Source organism: Dermacentor albipictus, chromosome 1 (genome assembly GCF_038994185.2).
Source record: "Dermacentor albipictus isolate Rhodes 1998 colony chromosome 1, USDA_Dalb.pri_finalv2, whole genome shotgun sequence".
Lineage (NCBI taxonomy): Eukaryota > Metazoa > Arthropoda > Arachnida > Ixodida > Ixodidae > Dermacentor > Dermacentor albipictus.
Genome location: NC_091821.1, coordinates 301638641 through 301661277, shown reverse-complemented (window position 1 = coordinate 301661277; position 22637 = coordinate 301638641). Strand labels below are relative to the sequence as shown.

Here is a 22637-nt window from a genome sequence, read left to right as displayed (position 1 = left end):
TCAATTTTGTAAAAGAAGCTTCCAATTGCCTTGAAGGACACCAATTAGTATTCCATGGGAAGCCAAGGTGGTGGAAATCAGAAGACGGTGTTAGAATGGATATTCCAGAGTTTTGATCTATAGCGAAATTTCTGTACCTAGCCGCGGTGACATAAGCTGATGTCGGCAAAACAGATATGATAAGGCCGTTCAGGGAAGCTCGTGCGAGTGAATCAGCCATTTCATTCAAGTGCAACCCATGATGTCCCGGCACCCAAAGCAAACGTACTTTTCGTAAGTACGGAGGCACCATCGAATGAAATGTTATTTGAATTACTGAATTTAAAGATGCAGTTAGTGCTGTTCATACAGATAGCGAGTCGGCCACAACAACAGCTAATGGGTCATTTTGGACTTTCTGCGAAATCCACGGCACGCGCTCGTGCCACTGCTCCCGCGTTCGTCGTCGTCTTCCACAGCTGGCGGCGTGGCCGTTCATCTTTCCAGCGTTGAATTTCACTTCACTTCTGTCGTCGTAATGGGGAGGCCGGGTACGGGGGCACGAGCCATTGCTTAAGGGAGTATGAGCCACTCATCGTCTTACGTAACGAAAAGATTTAATTTTGAAGAAGTTTAATTTCGAAGAATCAAGCAGCAAATCGCAGGCGAAGGCTGCTAACCATGCCGCCGAGCAAACTCGAGACATCGAATGCAAGCGACAACTGCGGACGGCGAGCATACCGTCAGTGACGTCGTTCTCTCCGTCGCAGCCGATTTTGTGTGTAACCTCATAACTGAGAAATACTTTAATGAACCCTCGGGATTAACCCAGTGACAAAAACAGGGGCCGTACGTTTCAGCTTCGCAGATTAAGCATTATCACGGAATGAAAAATCTGACTTTTTTTTTTGGCTTTTGTGCACAAAGACCGACCTCATCTTTCTTTTTGTAGCGCTTCTTTGGCGTGGTGAGAAGCTTCGGTGGGGATAATGATGGCCAGATGTTCAGGCTCGTGAGCCTAAACTGCGCGAAATGTTAAGACGACAGGAAGAAACACGCGACGTTTAGAAACACAGCTTCTGCGCTTCGCTGTATGCGTTTCTTCCTTTCGTGCAGTTTACCCTTCTTTCAGTATTAACGAACCGGCGCGATAAATCTTATTGCTGTAGGTGGACCGCTTTCTCGTGGTATCACTATTTCGGACAAGGGAGAACGCCAGCGAGCGTGAAACACGCGCAAACTGCCCGTCCGTACGAGCTCAAGGCTGTGACGAGGCGTCTGCAGTGGAGCCCGATGAAACAGCGTTGCCCTCTGGCGGCTGTCACAGAAGTGGCGACAGCGGCTATAAGCGCGCGGGCGGGGAGTTTTACAACTGAAGCTAGTCTAGTAACGTTGACGAGGCCGACGACGACGCGAAACCCAGGAACGGACGCCAAAGAGCTGCGCTCTAAAATTGCTTCCTTCTAAGTGCCTTATTATATTGCTATAAAGAATGTGCTCAAAAACTTTACAAATTATGGAACGAAGCGAAATTGGCTTATAGTTTGATACGGAGGATTTGGAACCGCTTTTAAACACTGGAACTACACAGGCTTTTTTCCAATCTTTAGCGAGCACGCCACTTTCGGGGGTATTGCAGAATATTATTTTTAAGTATTGAGATATAATCGAAGAACAGGCTTTGAATATCGTCGGAGAGATTCCGTCTGGTCCAATTGCTTTGGTTTCATTAATGGAGTTGAGACAGTCCCTGATACCCTCCAATGTAATGAGCAAAACGAGAACAAGGTGAAAGCAGGAGCCAACGTTTCGACAAGTGGACTTGTCTTCTTCAAGGCCTTGAAGAAGACAAGTACACTTGCCGAAACGTTGCCTCCTGCTTTCCCCTTGTTCTCGTTTTGCTCATCGTCTTGAATTTCCATCTCCAGCATTCCCCGTGTTTTCCCTGGACCCCCAATGTTATAGTAATTGGAGGCATTACGTTTGGCACACTGTAAGTAGTGTTGGGAAAAGTATTCCTATGTTTAGTTTTTGGAAACACTGATTTAAAGTAATTGTTAAAACAGTCTGCTTTAGCGTTGCTTTGACATATCTAGATTCCGTTGTGAAGAATACTTGGAATACCTGTACTCTAGAGAGGCATCATCGAGATTTCGTATCGTCTTGTTTGTTATTCCGTCCAGTCCCGGCGCGGATGTAGTGTTAAACTTTTGTAGAGCTGGCTCTCAATCTTGCTTCGCTAATCTTTTCGTGTAATTGTCTGTTTTTGGTGCCTGTGTAATCTGGGTGAATTGTTGGCTTAGCCCGAGATAAATATCTTGCGGCTATCTCATCGTTAAAAGCTGCTTCAGTTTTGTCATATGCATGTAAGATTTTGTTCATGTTCTGTCTGTTCGTGGCTTAACTTTCCTCAGGATTCAAAATCTGCCTGAGGAAGTTCCACGTTCTGGACAATCCTAATTGATTATCCATATTGGTGCATATTGCTTCCCATTGTTGGTTACAGAGCTGTTGTGCGTATGCTTCTATTTCTCTGTTAAGCCGGGCCACCCTGCGTCGGAGCGTCCTGTTGTGTCTCTGCGTTTTCCATTTCCTCAAGAGGCCTATTTCAGCTTCCTACATATGTAATAGTTTACTGTCTGCCTGTTCCATTTGCGCGTCCTGGGGGATTACTTGTGCGGCTGAGTTAACATCCTGATTACGCTGCGTGCTCCATTCCACGATGTCTGTGATAGTATTATCCTTTTTCTTGCGAATTTGTTTGAGTTTGCTGCAGTTTACAGTTTTGAGTTGTTTGCCCTTAGATTTGCGTGGCCTTTCTTTAACAGTGACTTCGAGGATGTTCTGATCGCTGCCTAGATCTTGTTGGGTGTTAATTCATTTCGCATCTCTGATGTTCTTCGTAAAGGTGAGATCTGGTGTAGTGTCCACGCTAACACTAGGACCCCGCATCGTAGGTGTTGACAGGTCTGTGATGAGGGTAAGGGCCTCTTGTTGTGCGTCTAGCCATTTGTGTCTACCTTTGGGGTTTTCAAATTTGTATCGCCATGCCGTGTGTTGAACATCGGAATGAGAAATTGGGACGTTTGTTTCTTGGGTTACTATGAACACTACGGAGAAATAGACTGTTTTTTCTGGTAAGTATTAACTCTATAAATATATTGTCTACATCCGCAAGCACCCGTGTTGCTGCTCAGAGAGTAGTGCCCAATTCCTTACATAACTTTATTGAAAAAAAAAGAGTCGCAGCTTTGGCCGAAAGGCGCAAAATTGATTACGACAGCAAAATATTAGACTGTTGTACGAAGTAAGGTTAGTCTTACACAATACCACTACTTACATGCCCAAGCACACATACGACACTACAGGACCAGGCCAACTCATTAGGTGAACAATTTTACAACATCTCCAGCTCGGCAAACTATTCAAATTCATTCCAGCATCGGGACGGTGCTTCCACGCCAAGTGAAAATATGTTGCGCGGCTCTGCACAAAGCTGAGGAAGATGAGCACGAGCTTAGGTCTGAAGAAGTGAACGCTTTAATGACTAGCCTGCTGTAGGCTTTGGTTTTGTCTACATCCGCAATGCCTGTATCATGCTGAACGTCCGTGTAGGCACGTTTGACTAGAGTGCTGACAGCTCTCGTCTCCCCGTCAGCACTACAGAATGCTCTATAGCCAGATAATTTGGTCTTACAGTGCGGCTCCTGTAGCATTTGAAATCAGGATGTACCTTATTAATTAGGTGTTGATGTAAGTTGGCTCTTTTTCTACTGTATTCGCGACAATTCCATTGCCAGATAGTATAATGGTCGTGTCGATCCATGGGGGCAGTTACAGTTTTCCGGTTCCCTCCACCGTAGGTGTCGAGAGATTATTATATGGTATACTGGTTGTTTTGATGGGGCTGCCTCCACTGGTTTGTGGTCTTCATGTCTTCATACGAGATTAAATATCGGTAAATTTTGTAGCCATTGTGTTAATTTGTTGTATTTGCGTCATAATAGCCTGCGTAACTTGCTGGGTAATTTGCGTGCCTAGGTCTTTAAAGCGTGTATCTGTGATGTCTAGTTTGTTTTCTAGAATGTCAATTTTGCTTTCGAGTTCATTCTGTCCTTTTTCAAGAGGTTCACCGGACTTGGTCTTTTTAACTGTGACCGTATCGTTATCCTCCGTGGCTTTGCGTTTGGCTGGCGTGTTAGCCTCTTCTTCCATATCTGCCTCTTTTTCCTCAATACTATCTAGTGTGATATCCCGCCCGTTTTTAAGAGTGATGTTTTTTTTTCGCAGTCTACTGCTTTTTTCTTCTAGAGCGACAATCCGCGGATGATGTTCTAGCATCATTTGTTTCATCTTTGCTAGTTTTTTTCTAGCTCTCCCTATCTAATGTTATGTGCAGCCTCTGCCTCCTCGGAAGCTACGTCAGCCCAGCTCACCTGTGATGATGGTTCGGTGGTGTGATCGCCAGTAGTGCCCTTGCTGTTGCCAATGGCCTGGGGTGGCTTGATTGGGTTGCCATTGCGCGGTCGGGAGCTTTACCTTGATCGGTAAACTTCAAAGCGTTTTTGAATTACAAAAGACACCTACTATTTGCTCCTACTAAAAACAGGTCAATAATATTATGATGAGCATGTTTTATTCATTACATTAAAGGAATTATGTGGCTTGTGCCACAAAACGTGGCAGCAAACAACCCTGGGCGTCGCACCAATGACAATGTTGACATCGCAATCACGTGAAATGGGACCTCTAAATATCGCATTGCGACACGTGCGACTGCACCGATTTTCGTCGCTCCAGTCGCAGCATGCGAAACAGCCAGAACAATGTCACCGGGAAGGCGCTTCCATTGTTCTGGTATCGCTTGCAACAGTTGGCCAGAGGACACTAATACCAAGGACATCTTCGAGTGGTTTACCTCTACACGGTCCAAAATATATTCAATGTCACGTCAACACCCTTCGCTCGCCATTCAAGTCGCATTGCCATTCAAAAGGCGTGCCTCGTCTTTGTAAGCAACCTGCATAACGACGAGAACACTTTGTTAGAGAGAATGCGATTACGTGGCTCGAAAACAAAACAGCTGTCGTTTTGCGGGCGCCATGAGCTTGTGACAAAACAAAGGGAAGGAAACCCATAAACAACACAATTAATCCCTACGTCATGGTGATTTTGATGTCAACTTCATGTCGACATTATGTCACGTGAAGTATTTGCAAACATGGAACAGCTTCTTCGTCATCGGGGTCTTTTTTTTATTTATTCTTTTCTTGGACCACTCTAAGCGCGTGACCGCGTGGATAATGCCTTCTGAGGAAAGGCACACAGCACATACCGCGTCCCTCATTTGATACTGGTAGTAGAGCCGCTTACGAAAAGCACACCGCCTCTGTCATTTTCCTGAATAATCTTTTGTTCGACAATGTTATGACGTACAGTCACGCCTTCATTTCTGTCATTCTGGTACCTTAACTCATATGCGTGGCAGTTTGGGCGAGTTGGTACGTCATGACTGTTTTAGGCTTGTAGCGCAGCTCGGAAGAGCAAAAAAGGAAGGAGGTAGGGGTAATAAAAGGAAACGGAAAAAAGGAAACGGAAAAACAGAGTGAGCGCTCACTCTGTTTTTCCGTTTCCTTTTATTACCCCTACCTCCTTCCTTTTTTGCTCTTCCGAGCTGCGCTACAAGCCTAAAACAGTCATTAACTCAAATACTTTTCGTTACTCTGTGGAGTAGGAGCTCGGAACTGCCACTTCCAAGTATCGGAGGCTCATGTTACAAGCATAATTACGTGGTATACATTTTGTAAAATGTCATAAAGTACTGCAAACTGCATAGTGCAAAGGTTCCAATCCGGTGATGGTTATGAGAACAGCTCAAGGTTGGAGATGCGTGAGGGACGACTTCCTCCAAAATGCACCTGCGGAATGCACAAACAGCTGTGCAGTGAAGACGCCGCCACGTCAGAGGTGTGGAAGCATATAGCTGATGTGAATTGCAGAATCGGTTCTAATTTCCATATTTCTCTACAATAAAGTGTTCTAGTTCACTAGTTCTAGTTCACTTCAATAAAGTTCTGGTTCAGTGAGCATGCAATGCATGCTCACTGACCTGGAGAGGCAAAGCAGAAGAGTGGGTCTAAAAATTAATCTGCAGAAAACTAAAGTAATGTTTAACAGTCTCGAAAGAGAATAGCAATTTACAATAGGTAGCGAGGCACTGGAAGTGGTAAGCGAATACATCTACTTAAGACAGGTAGTGACTGCGGATCCGGATCATGAGACTCAAATAATCAGAAGAATAAGAATGGGCTGGGGTGCGTTTGGCAGGCATTCTCAGATCATGAACAGCAGGTTGCCATTATCCCTCAAGAGAAAAGTATATAATAGCTGTGTCTTATCAGTACTCACCTACGGGGCAGAAACCTGGAGGCTTACGAAAAGGGTTCTACTTAAATTGAGGACGACGCAACGAGCTATGGAAAGAAGAATGATGGGTGTAACGTTAAGGGATAAGAAAAGAGCAGATTGGGTGAGGGAACAAACGCGAGTTAATGACATCTTAGTTGAAATCAAGAAAGAGAAATGGGCTTGGGCAGGACATGTGATGAGGAGGGAAGATAACCGATGGTCATTAAGGGTTACGGACTGGATTCCAAGGGAAGGGAAGCGTAGCAGGCGGCGGCAGAAAGTTAGGTGGGCGGATGAGATTAAGAAGTTTGCAGGGACGACATGGTCACAATTAGTACATGACCGGGGTTGTTGGAGAAGTATGGGAGAGCCCTTTACCCTGCAATGGGCGTAACCAGGCTGATGATGATGATGATGATGATGATGATGATGATGATGATGATTCTAGTTCACATACAACTTGTCTGCCTATAACGTTCCGTATTGCCTTCGCAGAGAGCAATTGTACCCAAGTGCCATGCGCGACGCAGCCGAGCTTGAAAGCTGAACTTGCTGTATATTACAACAAAAGTGCTTATGGCTAAGGTTCCGTGAATTTTACGTGTCCGTCCACAAATCTGTGTGAGCAAAACTATCATCATCAGGAGAAATGGCTCGTGCCTCTGCTCGCGTGTTCGTCGTCTTCTTCCACAGCTGGCTCCGTTGCCGCTCACCGTGCCAGCGTTCCTATACTGGCCCTCCCTCTGGCTGACGGCACTGGTACGGCACAGTCGGTGCGGTGATTTCGTTCTCAAATGCTGAATGCTAAAAGATGAATGCTGAAATAAAGAAATGAATGAATGAAATTATTTGCCTCAGTATATTGCGAAACGAAAGCACGAATGTGTATAACGAATGTATAACCCGAATAAACGCGGATGTAAAAAAATAAATGTCTGTGCGTACTTTTCGTCACGATGACCACCAATCAGCACAATAAATGTGTTCGTACCTTTGTTCGAAATTCTGTCACCTCTTAGTCGAGTGCTACACAGCTTCGTCGGTGATCTACCTTTACAAAGTTGAATGTCTCAGGAATTTTTTTCTAGTTTTACTCCTTTCCAACATCTTTCTCGAGAGCAATCTTGTCATTTTTGAGATATTGCTTTATGAATGCTGCTAGAGCGTGGAAATTTCTCATGGTAAGGCTTCGCGACTTTAGGCACGCCAGATTTCTCTACGTGGTTATTCCGTTTTGTGCATATTGCAATTATTATATACTACCTGAACAAGCTCCTTATCAAGCCGCTTTAAGAGGCATTCGCGCTCATACTGTGCGCAGTTATTCACGCGTTGCCAAAACGCAAGTGCCAGTTCCTTGCTGTGGGCGCGCGCGAAATTCACAAGTTCGGTGAACGTTGATGCGCGCATGCTTTGCGTGTATAGCAATGCTGGGTTTCCCCCACTACTTGCCATGCGAGCGGTACAGGGGTTATCGCACGATCACGGCGGCCTCTCTGATATGCAGGCTCATGGCTGGTCCAGTGGAAGCTGTCGCGGCAATCGAGAAGGACGCGTTGCTGCCGCTGTGGACTGTGCTGGGAATCGTGACTGGGGCGCTGCTGATCTCACTGCTTGTCAAGTTATACACGGTGTTGACCATCGGCAAATGCTCCTCCGACGTCGACATGGCAGGAAAGACAATCATCATAACTGGAGCCAACACAGGTCCGCATGCACAGGGAAATTGATACTTGTGGTGAAGGGATTTCCACTGCCTTTTAAAACGTACCTGCGTTTTAGAGGGCGTGTGTTGGTTTGGCGAGGGAAAACCGAATTCAGTAAGAATAACTAGAGTGTTTTAGTTTCTCGGAGAAACAAGTCGTCACCGTTGTACATGGGTGCATAGCAAATACAGTTCGAAGTTGCTTTGTATTTGCATCTGTCAATATAGATCAGGGGTCGAATTCAAAAAAACAAATTCACAGATTTTCGAGTAAGGCAATTCGAAGTAAGTGCACTCACAAAACGAAAATAGCGTCGTGAGAGCTAGTTCATTATCATAAAGCAATAATATTATATCATAAGCAATAAATAATATAACCTCTCCCTCACACACATAACCTTACATGCGTGCGTGTGTCTACGCCCATCTGTGCTAGGGATTGGTCGCAAATAAAGATGTCTCCTTAACACAGAACGCAAATGTCAAATGACAGCTGTCAAAAGACTCTGGGAAATCTTTCGCCAACTTTTATTGCGCAGGCATCGGCAAGGAGACCGCGCGCGAGCTTGCGCGGCGCAACGCGCGAGTCATTCTGGCTTGTCGTAACCCTGTCAAAGCCAAGGAGGCCGCGGATGACATCCACGCCTCGACGGGCCGCAGCGTGGTGCTCATGCAGCTCGACCTCTGCTCTCTGAACTCGGTGCGGCAGTTCGCCCGCCACGTGCTCGCCACGGAGCCACGTCTGGACGTCCTCATCCTCAACGCCGGCATGATGTGTGAGTTACCTACGGCTGCCTCACGCTAGCTTGGACGCGCCAGTTATGTGCCCCTTCTGCGGCGTGATAAAGTCGGAGGCCACAGAGCTGGGAGAGTGAAGCGAGCACCGGAGGGGGAGGGCGCCGGGGGTGGAAAGGGGGAGCGCTCGCCTCGGAAGGTGAGTAAAAAGGTGAGGAGCATGCCGCGGAGGGGGAAAGAAGGAAGCGGAGCGTCGCGTAGGAGGATGCTAGGCGGAGAGGCGCAAGGTTCACCTCCCTTTACAGTTGCTACGGGTTCTAATGGCTGTACCGGGTTCGTCTGTCGATCGAGAGGCCGAGCGCCGAGCGAGAAGGATGGAGAAACAACGCAAGCGCCGGCAGGCCGAGCGCGAGTCGACAGCTCGCAAGCCTGCTTGAATATGTGTGCTCAAACGGGCTACTAGGTAGCCACTAGACTTCGGCCTCCCATGGGCCTCGCGCAGTGGCGTAGCAACAGGGGGGGCCCGGGGGCCGTGGGCCCCGGGTGCACGGGGCCAGAAAGGGGGGGGGGGGGGGGGGGGTTGTCATATACGTCTGAAGACACCCGAAAATTGTCGATATGCTCGCCTTCCTCGACTACACATGGGGGGGGGGGGGGTGACAGAAGAGCTAAGGGCCCCGGGTGCCAGACGACCTAGCTACGCCACTGGCCTCGCGTGCGTCTAATTGTCGTACAAAAATCCCTCGCGTGACCTGATCCTGGGTGCCTAGGGACAGGATCGTTTAGGGATTTTCGAAAAGCCATGATGGTGGCGCCAAGCGACGCCGTGGCGTGTTGGTTCTCGGCGTAATCGTTCTCCGGCTCGCGCGGACCCTGCGTTGTTCAACGTTGCTTATGTGATTGTGCTTGCGTTGCTTGTGTGTTGGCTGTAGGTTCTGTGTTACTTGGCGGAAAGCCGCGAGTAGTGGTAATGCGACAGTGCGGCTTTCGCTTCGGTGCGCTCTGCCAGTACAGAATCACGACCGGCTTTATTACTTGAGTAATAAAGCCGCTCTTGTACAGAATCTGCGTTGTGTGACCCGTGCTTCCTTGACGATTAAAATGTCGAAGTGGCCTAGCGTCTCGGCAGCGAAGTTCTGCGAACCGCGATGTGGCGTCGCCGCGTCCGACTTTGCTTAACGGACATCGAGGGATGTGCTATTCGCTACAAGTCATATGAATGCGACTGCGTCGACCGCCCACTGTTCAGCGCTGAATGTATGTTAGGTGTGCTGTGCTTAAAACGAGTGGTGCAGCCGTGCAGCGGGGGGTGGTGGAGAAGGAGAGTGGCTTAGGGTCTCCATTTGCACGTTCATAGACATGTGCTCCCGTTTTGGTCTCATTAGCGGCTGTCGAGGGATTGTGGTGTACTCCTTGCCTAGTATGAAGTTTACGATGCTAACACAAAGCATGTTCAGGTTTTTCCTTGCTATCTGTCATTTGCATGACAACCGAGTTGAAAACAAGGAATATGTCTGTGTTTGCGTTTGTGTGTGGTAAATTACTTCCTGTTGTGGAAGTTCTGGCAGTCTTATTACGCAATGAGTACGAACATAAACATATAAACATATTTCTGTGTGTCTGAAATTTTGAATTACCCATAATACCCTTTAAGACTGATAAGTGGGCTACACAGCCTGTGTGAATCAGCTACCTTTTGTTGCGACGCTCTTCCATGTGGTAGACTGATGCATGGTGCGCGTTTATTTCTGTACTGTTGTAAAAACCATTTGTTTATTCACTCAATACAAATGTACTGCTTCTTCGCTGCAGTATATTTTAGTTACGCGGTGAAGGATACTAAAAGTGGGAGGGGGCCGGTATCACCTAGCATAGTACAGTCAAACCTCGATATATCGAACAGGGATATATCGAATTATTGCGTATATCGAACACCTTTATGTCCACTCAGGCGACCTGATAGGCGGCGGTTGCGCGAGTGTATAATTAACTCTTTTTATGTCCAGTGACAGTGGCCCCTTTCCACTTTTAGTATGCTTCACCGCAGTACATTGCTTAGGCTTCACCGCAGAACATAGTTGTATTGCGAAAAAGGTAATCTTAAAAAGCTCAATTATGCAACCTTTCTTTCGTAGCTTGCTACACCGCAATACAGGGGTGGAAATAAGCATCGTGAAGTAAAGCATACTAAGAGTGGAAAGGGCACATAGGTTTATTAATTATTTTCAATTGTGATATAATTTGCAATTGCATCTGTGCTCTTGGTAAGCTTCATTGACAATTCTTTGTATATTACAAATTCATATTGCAGGGAAGCTTACTAAGGCACATTCGCCATCTTGTAACGCTACATTCACCTTCAGTGCAGGAGCACAATGCAGATTCATGCCTATGCTTCTGGCTGGACTGCACCTGCTCTTTGAGAATTGATTCGTTGTTCATAAGTGCACTGCTACATTACTCTAAACTGGAGGGCTGAAGTTGATACAGAAGCACACTTTTTATTAAGGGGAAAAAATGTTGCCAAGATGGTTGCAGCACAGCGTATTTTTCTTCCAGGCACGTTTTCTACTAGAAGCTTTCATTGCAGTGTTTTGAGCCTCTTTGAGCCAGCACATAGTGTATATAAAAATCGGACACCGATTGGGAACATCACCGATGCTCTCTGCAGTAAGCTGTGCACAGAATAAGTTCATGCCTATCTATAGAAAAAAATGTAGCCTGACCAGACAAAATAAAATGGGGTGGGCTGCAATAATACTAAGTGTTAAATGGTGCCTTATCCTTTCCCTTGAGTTTTCTGTTTTGTGCTTTTTATTATGGATCCTTCACAGTAACCACACGAGTGTCGAACTTGAGCTTGTTTGTTTCAGATCTCATAGTTGTTACTAACAGAACAGTGTGATAAACGAACAAGGGCTTGGAGGCATCCAGTCACTTTGCTTGTCTCATGGTGTTGCTTCATGAGCGCCGTGAGCCTCCAGACCAACTAGGAAGGGAGGTTTGTTGCAGTCACTCCTGAACTGTATTGCCACCAAACCAACAGTGCTCTCAATGACAACTTTTGGGCAGTAGAATGCTTGCACCCAGCAAATTCTAAGAAGGAAGCATTCATGATGTGCAAAGTGGGCTTTTTGAATCGGGCATCATTGCTGAAGGGGCTTTGTGTGTCTGCCCTCTTTATGGATACACAAAGATGATTTCCTCTTTGAGAGGGATTGTTTCAGATGTCGTTACATGGCAACAATGCTGGGTGTATAGTAGCAGAGAAGCTTGTCTTTGCCCACTGTCAATAATATGTTCGTTTTCCTGTGCCCCTGTGGAAGTGCCTACTTTTTGGACAAAAAGTGCTCTCCATGCATGCATGCATTTTTAGCTTGTGAAGACGTCTATTACCCCTTGCCTCAAGCTGGTACTTGTTGATGTCACCCAAGAAGGCATGTCATCCAAGAGGCAAGAAACCAGATTAATGGAGCTGCCGTTTTTTTTTGTCCACTCCATCTTCATCAGTTACAGGGAGCAGTTCTTTGTCCAAACAGAAGGCATATGTAGTTGGTCATGCATAGCCTGCGCACTAAGACTTGTTGGCGTGTTACAAGAGACCTGCCTGAGAACCTTAGCACAGTGTCTATATGCAAAAACCTTCGGATGTGTTGATGACTTCTTATCACAATTTGCCTGATGAAGCCAGCAACTTGGTCAATTAGATGTTCAACAGGCTTCCCACTAGTTTTCTCAGCGTCTCCTTTGCCGGGGTGCTGCTGATAGATATCTGCCTTCTTGACCTTGCACTGCACTTCAACCATGGCCACACCTGCTGAACCTATAGTATGCGATCAGAAAGCTGCTATACATCACGTTGCTCCAAACTCATGACATGTGCTACAAGGTCTTGAGGAACACCCTCATTAATTTCTGCCCTCGTCATACTGTGTGAAGCTTCGCATGACAAGTGCGACAATTAACATCTGCTGGTTTTCCAGTGCTATTCCTGTCCAGCTTGCTGAAAGCTATCATGCGTGTTTAAAAAGCAAGACTGCTGCCGGACAAGAAGTGCATAAAGCAAGGGTTCCTATAACCATAAATGTCACACAAAATGAAGAAGGCCACTGAGTGTACAGGCGGTTTACTTCATATCCAACATGCTTGGTTCTCTCTTTGCAAGTGCGTAAACTCAACTTGCCCCCAAGACACGGCCTGTGACAAACTATGTGCCAGATGCTGTGTCCCCTGCAAAGCTCAAGATGTGTACAAGATCCCAACACCCGCAGTGGCTTCTACACTGGGCAAACAGGCTACTGTACGAACGACTGCCTCTACTGATATGCTAATAACATGAAAACGGGCAGAAATTTGGCTGTTCATTGGGCCCAACTGCAGGTGCAAGCCACTCTTCCACCAGATGTGTGTTGTTCACTGGAACTGGAGCTATACAAATGCAGATAAAAACAATGATGTTTGAAAGTAGTAGAGTTGAACTATATTCTGCACAAACAGTGCTACTTGCAGCGCTAGTACCTTATAGCTACAATTCATGGCTGCCCCACCATGCAAAGGCACTATTCTTGAATTAACTTCTATTTAAATTTATGGTGGCCATACATTGCAAGTACATATCATCCACATTGTGTGCAATATGGTTAAATGATGTCAACCATGATAGCCATTCCTAATCTGAGATGCAACAGAAGAACTAATATAGGCAACAAATTGTAATTCAAGAAGACAACCAGTGCACAGGAGAAGTGAGAGACTTCCTTTTATTGAACAAAAGTCACATGTGTCACATGTCACCAGCAGTGAGTAGCAAGCTTGCAAGCTTGGGTTACAGAGGCAAACCTTAGCGAAATGCTACACTCATACTGAAATTCAAAACGGCCTATGACACGAAAAACTACATTATATTGTACTGAATGATAGGGCAAGACTCCATCCAAGAACAAACTATGGCACCACATACTTGACATGGTGTAAAAAATGTTAACATGACCTCCCCATAAGAAAGCACTGAAAACATGCCTTAAAGGCAATGTGCGGAGTCTGAAACAAGAAAAAACATCCGAAAAAAGGTTTCGCTGTCTTTCAATTATTAAAATTGTCAAACTGTTTTGTCACTTCTTAATGAATCTGCGCAGCTGAAAAGGAAGGAAAGAAAGCCCAATAGCAGGTCCACAGATAATGTCACCAAATAAATATACTTTGCTAACCAAGGATGCCTCTGGTTTAGTTGTGGTCCGACTCTGCACAGTAATTGTGTATGAATTTTTCTTGTTTAGAATGGTTTAGCAAATAGTAGAAAAATGGCCATGAGAGCACCCGGTGTATGCATAGTCTTTGCACCAAAACCACTGTTTTCTTACTTTTTTTTCTCTACTACTATTCACGAATATTTAAGTGCCTTAATAGAACTGCTAAAATCCTACTGCAAAACATAAAATTGAGCAAGTTGTGGCATAAAGAAAATTGGAGTTTCACTCATACTGCGAAAATGATGCAATAAATGGTGAAATATGCGCAGGAAGCTTGCTTCATTCGGTGTTTGTTGAAGTGAACACTTACCAGTGCAACTCAGTAATCTCCTCTAAAGAAGTAAAATAAGTATGAGTCGTATTTATTTGGTGGAGTTGTGTCTTCCAGTGTTGAAGTGGAAAGGCTAGTTTTCTTCTTCCTCTTTCACATCCAGACTTGGTCACTGGTCTCCCCCAAAACAACCCTTTAGCTTCTTACTGCTGAATTCATTTGGTTTTCTCAAATCTATATTTGAGCTACCCATTGCTAGGTCTCGCACTTTGCACCATCAATCAGCCCCATCAAGTAAATCTTAGAAGCCAAGCACTAGAACATTAATGAAGCAGATGCACCCAATCACTGTCATTACATGTAGTGAGAAAATTTAACATAGATCTGCCTTCACAAATGGGGAAAGTGATGAGTAAGAACTTGAAGGCGTGGACGCCAGCTCTATATACAGTACGCAGACATTGAACAGGTTTTAGCCAATCATGGCACCTGTTGGCTAGATCGCACTCTCCAGGATCAGTATTCGCCACGACTGTACCTTCAGCAGAGTGGCTGAAATGTAGAATTGTGGACTTCCAATCTGTTCATCATATGTTTGAATCCACGCATCACAATGAGAACATTATCTACAACCTTCTAGCAATAAATTTGGGAATTGAGTGACAACACCTGTAGACATCAGAACCAGGGGAGTTGGGTCATAGCAGCTACTGGTGTAAAAAAGAAGACTGGCATAAGAAGAATTGAGATGGGCACACTACATGCCTTTGTTCTGGTAGTGGTTCACTACTTTGGTGCTACAGTTCATGATCTCAAATGAGTTCAAGGAGCAAGAATTTAGCCCACAAAATATAGTACGCTTAACAGCTGTATCTAGTTGTATCATTTTGCCTATGCCGCTTTATATAACCCTGTCCACACAGCTAGGAGAGGGCGGCAGAAAGTAGGTGAGCGGATGAGATTAAGAAATTTGCAGGGACAACATGGCCACAATTAGTACATGACCGGGATAGTTGGAGAAGTATGGGAGAGGCCTTTGCCCTGCAGTGGGCGTACCCAGGCTGATGATGATGATTTCCACACTTACCTAAAGCACATAAGTGGCATCCTGAAAAAGAAATTGAGCTTTTCATATTGCTTTGGAGAAAATTTATCTGTTTCGGCCTAACAGTGCATATACATACTGCATATATATACCTGCATTCAGTATACCTTATCACAAACTGTTAGGTCGCCGCCTTACCTCAGCGAATCACTCCTGCAACCAAGTGTGCTGGTCCGGGTTTTACCTGCATTTCCACCTGTGCAATTGATAAAAGTCTTTGGCTGTTTACTGTAACTTCATATTCAAGCATTTGGTTTCATAAGAGGGTTTCGCAACACTGGCAACACTAATGCCTGGGCAGGCGTCACGAAAGGCCACCAGTACCTCCTCGTTGCAGACTGTGCTCAGCATCCTTCTTGGTTGGACTGTGACTAAGCACCCATATACCTTTCATCCGAAGCGGCTGGCATTGGCGATGGTTTGATGCAGAAAAAGGCTATTGTGGCACATGTAAACCTTAGGCAAGAAACCAATCTGGCACAGGTGGAAATCGTATGAGACAACCTTTGATCAGTGAGACTGATCAAAGGTTGTCTATGGTGTCAGGTTTCTTGCCTGGTTTCGGTCGTGGCATCATGACCAAGTGTTTCCGCTCGGTGGGGAATTCCAATATTCCAGATTTCATTGATTACAAGCAATATTGCTTGGTTCCTAGTTTCGGCAAGATTCCTCAACATCTGCAAAATGACTCCATCTTTGCCACGTGCACTTTAAGTGTTGACATGCTCGAGGTTCTGCCATCGTATATAGAGGCTTTCCATTCCTTCCTTGGCAAGTGGTCATTATGGTGCGTACAACTCGGGTGACGGTTAGTCACTGTGAGGTGGTCGGGGAAAGTGTCTGCAGCTTGTTCCTCAAATTTCTCAGATGTGCACTGAAGATCGAGCAGCGTGTTTTCAATAGTATTACAGTATTTGGTTCATCCTGTTATAGCCCAGAATGCGTTACAGCTTACTGAGACCTATACGTGTAAATGACGTGCAGTGGTCCATCCACTGGTCCCTAGCAGGTTTCTTAGCATGACATCTTGCCTGCTCAGTCTTGTGCAGAACGTTGATCAGAGTTTGTTGCGTGCAGCCACAATTTAATTATGCGGCTTGGCTTGCTCACCCCAGAGTTGCAGCAGGTGCTTGCCAGGGTTGGATGTTGCCCCAGTAAGCTCTAGTTCGCATGTCGCTCTTTGCAGTGTGTAAAGGATGCGTGTTGCTAGCGATTCTTCAACACCTTCACATTCCGCAGACTCAAGTGCATGACGGAAATGGTCCCAGCCTGAAACCCTGATTTTGTGAATGTGGCACATTTTCACCCCTACATCAAGTATTATATGAAATAATGGTCGCTGCCTCTTGGGGCAGAGTTGCACTGACACTCTGGATGAAGGCGCCAGTTACCCATGCTAGGTAAGCCGTGCCCTTCTGGTTTGAATGGACGGTATGGCAGTTGGGATAGTTGGTGTCATTTGTTAATTCGAGGTCTGTGGTGTCTGCTTCATCAAGGTGGCATCCTCTTGGCCGTACGTCTTTGCATCCCCAATATAGGTGATGTGCATTGAGCTCACCTCGACAGAGTATAACGTGCTTGTGGAAGCGACTTTGCAGCTCTGAAAGCCAAGTGAAGTCGCCTTGGCTGCGGTGCCTGGTTTTGGGACAGAGGTAGACCAATGCCAAAATGGCTTCCTTTCACTACTTTAGCCTGCAGAGCACCACCGTAACTTTCTGATGAGACATATGTTTATTCAAGCTGTTCCTTCCTTGCCCTAATTCAATAATAGCCAATTTTAGCAGCTGCAAATCAAGCTGACTTCAGAAGACTGCTGATTTTTAGCCACTTCTAGTAGCTTATTGCTTGGTTAATTTTCTAGTTGGGCTTGACATGCTTCGTGCTTAAAAAATTACCTGTTTAAAGAATTATTATAGTAATATTAGGGCAGGCAACTCTGACTGAGTCATCACTGCTTTTGTTGCAAAATGTGGCAATGAGATAGGCAGATGCTGTCACGAAACCGTAGGTTGTACGAGTACCGAAGAAACAAAATTGGAGTTGTGAAATTCAAAGCCATATTTTTACTGCCTCTCTTCAAACTGCTGACATTAGAAAGCTTTAGATTAGTGGACGCAAGCAACATGCGTAAACAAGCACCATGTTTGGGTATTTCTGTCATCCATGTGGTTTGCATAACCAAGCAGCACACGACTCATTTGCGTCCTCTTATGCAGTACTATTATTTTCATTGTAAAGCAACCAATATCGCAATAAGTCTGATCAACCTGCATCAATATGCTAGAAATTTTTAAGCACTTAAGCCGTGTTGGTTGAACGTTTAAAGCACTTCACCACACCCTTGGCCAGTAGACTTGTACTTTCCGTTATTAGTTGCTAGTCAACAATCAGACAATCAACCTGGGAATAGCATCACCGCGTCGTTAAGTTCGCTATTCACGTCCGCATGCGCCAGCAACATATCCTTTAAAAACATTTAGCTCTGTTAAAAAAAAGGGCATATGTGGGCACTTTGGCGAATTTCAATATGCGCTAAATATTTTTCATCGCTGCTCTTGTATAGGTCCATAAGGCGAGAGGAAACACTTTATTGCGTAGCACAGTAATCCACATGCACTCATCAGACCAAGCTTAGTTGTAGGCTCTACTTCACTCTCCTTAACTTAACGTTTAAAGCACTTCACCACACTCTTGGCCAGTAGACTTGTACTTTCCAGTATTAGTTGCTAATCAACTCTTGAGGTGTTTACATTGTTTTTCTGTGCTGTGAGATTAGTTTGACAGTCCTAATAGAATTGTTAAAGTGAAGGTGTGGGCTATTGTATTGGCCATGTCATTCTAAAACTGTTAGGTCTGACACTGTCAAAGCATTCGGCAACATTAATAAGCTTCACCTCACTATATATATGTATTGCGGTAGGACCATTCAGCATGTGAAAATAAAAATACCGGCAAATAGAGAGTTCGAGAGCACCGGAGGTTATAGTAAAGCGGGCGGGGCAGTATCTTCAGGGTAATAAATGTGTTGCGGTGAAGTTATTGCAGACGTATATATACATTCTTTCGTCCGAACTTTCCACCGAACCTTGCGCCCCTTGCTGAAACTGAGAGCACGAAAAACGGGCAGAGATTAAGCTGAACATCACAGGGCACAGTATTAAGCTCCACCTCACTGTGCTTATCCCGCCCTTAGAATCAATAATATTAAACATGTACTCTGCATTTCGTGCAATTCTGGCAGATCATGTGATGTCACTGAAGCTCCGCTATGTTGACAGCACTACGCAATCATTGTCGCAAAACCCACGATAAAAGTAAATCACATGAAGTCAAGGATAGCTCACTAGCGCTGAACACAATTGAAAACATGCGCTGCCCCATTTCAAGGACACGTGAACAGTTGTGAGCGAACACCACCTTAAGCATTATATTACTTACGTAAGTCGTGGCGAAAAACACGTGCAATACCTCCGCCTACGAGTACCATCAAGTAAAGGTGCATGTGCGATGTGATGAGGCTGCCGAAAAGGGGCGAACGTGGCGACGCTGCTGCACAGCGCCGGTTCGCAAATTACATTGCCGAGGAACTACGCCACTTGAATATTTCGATCGTCAGCACCGCTGAATTCTTCAGAAATACGTATCTCACACCACCAGAGTTCACCGAGACTTAAAGCCGATATGCCACACCACTACTACTGGACAACTTTTAGCCAACAAATACTGAACCCACTGCGGAGACACACGACCAGCGGTCGGCGTGGGCCGGAGATTCCACGCGCGCCGCGGCATCGCGGTTCGCAGAACTTCGCTGCCGAGGCGCTAGGCCACTTCGACATTTCAATTGTCGAAGAAGCACGGGTCACACAACGCAGATTCTGTACTGCCAGAGCTCACCGAGGCGAAAGCCGCACTGCCGCACCACCACTACTCGCGACTTTCCCCCAACTGACACAGAACCTACAACCAACACACTAACAACGCAAGCACAATCACATAAGCAACGTTGAACGACGCGCGGTCCGCGCGGGCCAGAGCTATGGCCAGATAACGATCACGCCGAGAACAAACACGCCACGGCGTCGCTCGGCGCCGCCATCATGCCTTCACAAAAATTCCTAAACGACCCTGTCCCTAGTCACCTAGGATCAGGTCACGTGAGGGATTTTTGTACGACAATTAGACGCACGCATGGGCCTCTGCTTCGCGCGCTGGCCATCGCCCCTGGATGATACTGACTTATGCTGCCTCAAACCTATACTGCCCCTTTCCCCCTCTATCGCCTCATCTTTCATCCCCAGCCTCATCCCCATTGCGCTGTGCCGTGCTCCCATATGGGCTGCAGAATTGAGCGTACTTTCCCTCTCCCAAATCACGGAGAAGAAGACAGATCCCGAAGTTGTCGAGAAGCGCCGGGTCCGAGATGAACAAGACCGGCAAAAGGCGCGGGCTACGCGTGCCCAGGAGAATCCCGAAGAACGTGCTAGGCGGCAATGCAGCTGTGTCGGGCAAGACAGCATAGCTTAGAAAGCCATACGCGTAACCCACATTCACGAAGTGAAACGTCACTATAATTTTTCCACAGGCGTTAGAGCCGCGGTGACAGCCAGCAACTGTGTAAAATTTCGCAGCTACGCATCACAGGCAGTGAATGATTTGATTTCCTTTGTTGAGGAAGCAGCGCAACTGAATCGCTTCCTGCCTGATTGGGTTATCTGCTTGTAGCATCTGTAGCATTTCCTTTATCATGGTTCTTGTTGGGTGGTGAAAACGTCGGTGGTGAGAGAGAAACACTAGCTGGTGGTACTGAAAAGGCTTGTCCCGATCCGGGGTCGCTGTGTGGCCCCACGGCGAACCCATCGCCTTCAACGGAGTTTTCCGCAGCTGATCCCGATCCGAGGTCGCTGTGTGGCCCCACGGAGAACTCGTCGTCTTGAACGACGTTTTCCGCAGGCACGGTCGTGCTTTGAAGCAACTGGTTCTTGTGACGCCGCCACTCCAAGCATCCTGAAGGGGTTGATACACGAACCTTGAAAGACACTGGTCCACTTTGGGCCATTACTACTGCTGGCATCCATTTTGGCTGTCCCCTGTAATTGCGTGCGAGAACATGATCACCAAGAGTGACTTCGCGCACTCGACATGGTCGGTTCACCGTCTGTTTGAACTGTTCGTAAGCCACCCTCTCCCCCAGCACAGGTTTGAGCACGTCAAGGCGCGTACGCAAACGTCGACCCAACAACAAGTTGGCCGGCGCCTCGTGCGTTGTAGCGTGAGGAGTGTTCCGATAGGCGAGCAGAAACTTGTTTAACTTTACCTTCAGTGGTTGGCGCGTGTCATCCTTTCGCAGCGCATTCTTCAGAGTTTGCACGAAACGTTCCGCGAGCCCATTCGCGCTAGGATTGTAGGGTGCTGTTTGCACGTGTCGGCAGCCCATCTCTCGGACGAACTGTTTGAAGTCCTGTGACGTGAATTGTGGCCCGTTATCCGACACAATTGTCTCCGGGAAACCGAAACGTGCAAAAACATCTCTTAAACACTGAATTGTGGCCTCTGTAGTAGTCGACGGCATCACAAAAACTTCTGGCCACTTGGAGTGGGCATCGACCACTAAGAGAAACATAGATTGTTGAAAAGGTCCTGCAAAATCAATGTGTATGCGTTGCCACGGCGCTGTGGGCCAGGACCACGGGTGCAGTGGTGCTTTGCCAGGGGCACTGCGTTGGTCTTGGCACTTTGCACATGATTGAACCATACGCTCAAGATCCGCTTCGATACACGGCCACCAGACATAACTTCGCGCGAGCGCCTTGCTGCGAACTATACCTGGGTGACCCTCGTGTAACTCTTCCAAAACTGCACTCTGTAGTTTTGCGGGGATGACTACTCGTGTTCCGAGCAATATGCATCCTTGATGCAAGGTTAATTCATTGCGCCTGGTGACGTAATGTTTCAGCCTGTCTTCACCGACGGATCTTGGTCAACCTGTACTTATGAATTCTTTTACTTGTACCAGCTCGTTGTCGCGTTGCGTGGCACGCACGATTTCTTTACTCGACACTGGCAGGGAGGCCAGTCGCAATGTATAAAAAGTTTCTTCGCTTTCTTGCGTCTCGTCCTTGACATAGGGAAGCGGCAACCGGGAGCAAAAATCAGCTTCGGCGTTATCGGCTGACTTCTTAAAGAGAAGGTTGTAGCTGTACGCCGCTAACGTCACTGCCCAACGCTGTAATCGCGCAGCTGCAATAGGCGGGATCCCAGTTGTTGGTCCCAAAATTTGCTGTAACGGCTTATGGTCCGTGATTAGAGTGAATGATCGACCATAAATGTAGTAGTGAAACTTCTTTATGCCAAAAATTATGACCAATGCCTCTTTTTCAAGCTGGCTGTATTTCTTCTCAGACTCGGACAACGTGCGCGATGCGAAAGCAACCGGTCGAGACCTACCGTCCTCGAAAACGTGGGAAAGTACGGCACCTACTCCGTACTGCGATGCGTCACAGGCCAGCTTCAACGGTCTATCCGGGTCGTAATGGGCCAGCACCTGTGGTGATGATAACATTGTTTTGATTTGCTCGAACGCTGCGTGGCAGCGGTCGTCCCAGCACCACGAAGTGTCTTTCTGCAAAAGCCGGTACAAGGGGTTAGCAACAGTTGACAAATTAGGTACGAACTTCCCGTAATAGTTGACGACACCTAGGAAGGACTGCAGTTGCTGCTTTGTTGTCGGTGCAGCAGCCTCAATAACTGCCTCAATTTTGTCCGGTGACGCAGCGATTCCTTCCGCACTTGTTTTGTGCCCCAGGTAGCAGAGCTCGTTTTGAAAAAACGCACATTTTTCTTTTTTCACCCTGACACCTCGCTCTGACAGACGTTTCAGGAGAGCTTCTAGGTTTATCAAATGTTCTTCAGTGGTTTTTCCCGTGACTAGAATGTCATCGAGATAACAGCACACTCCGCTCAGGCCCTTCAGCATTGTGTCCATTATTTTCTGAAAAATACCTGGCGCCGACGCAATTCCTAAAGGTAGCCTGTTAACTGTAAACAGACCTTTCTGCGTGTTTAATGTCATGTACTTCTTTGACTCTTCCGCCATGAATACCTGCTGGTATGCCCTGTTCAGATCGATCTTCGTAAAATGTAGCCCCCCGGCCAGCGCTGCCAGTAGATCATCTATCTTAGGCA

General features: G+C 46.5%; 1 protein-coding gene across 10 annotated transcripts in view; it reads left to right on the top strand.

Annotated features, from left to right (window-relative positions):
• LOC135920875 (retinol dehydrogenase 12-like) overlaps positions 1-22637 on the top strand; it is a 361370-nt gene that overhangs the window by 235088 nt on the left and 103645 nt on the right. For all 10 annotated transcript variants that reach the window (XM_065455123.2, XM_065455124.2, XM_065455125.2 and 7 more), the window contains exons 2-3: positions 7895-8094; positions 8632-8868. In XM_065455123.2, coding sequence (XP_065311195.1) covers positions 7899-8094; positions 8632-8868 — 433 coding nt within the window. In that variant the 5' untranslated portion in view covers positions 7895-7898. The remainder of the gene's footprint in view (positions 1-7894; positions 8095-8631; positions 8869-22637) is intronic.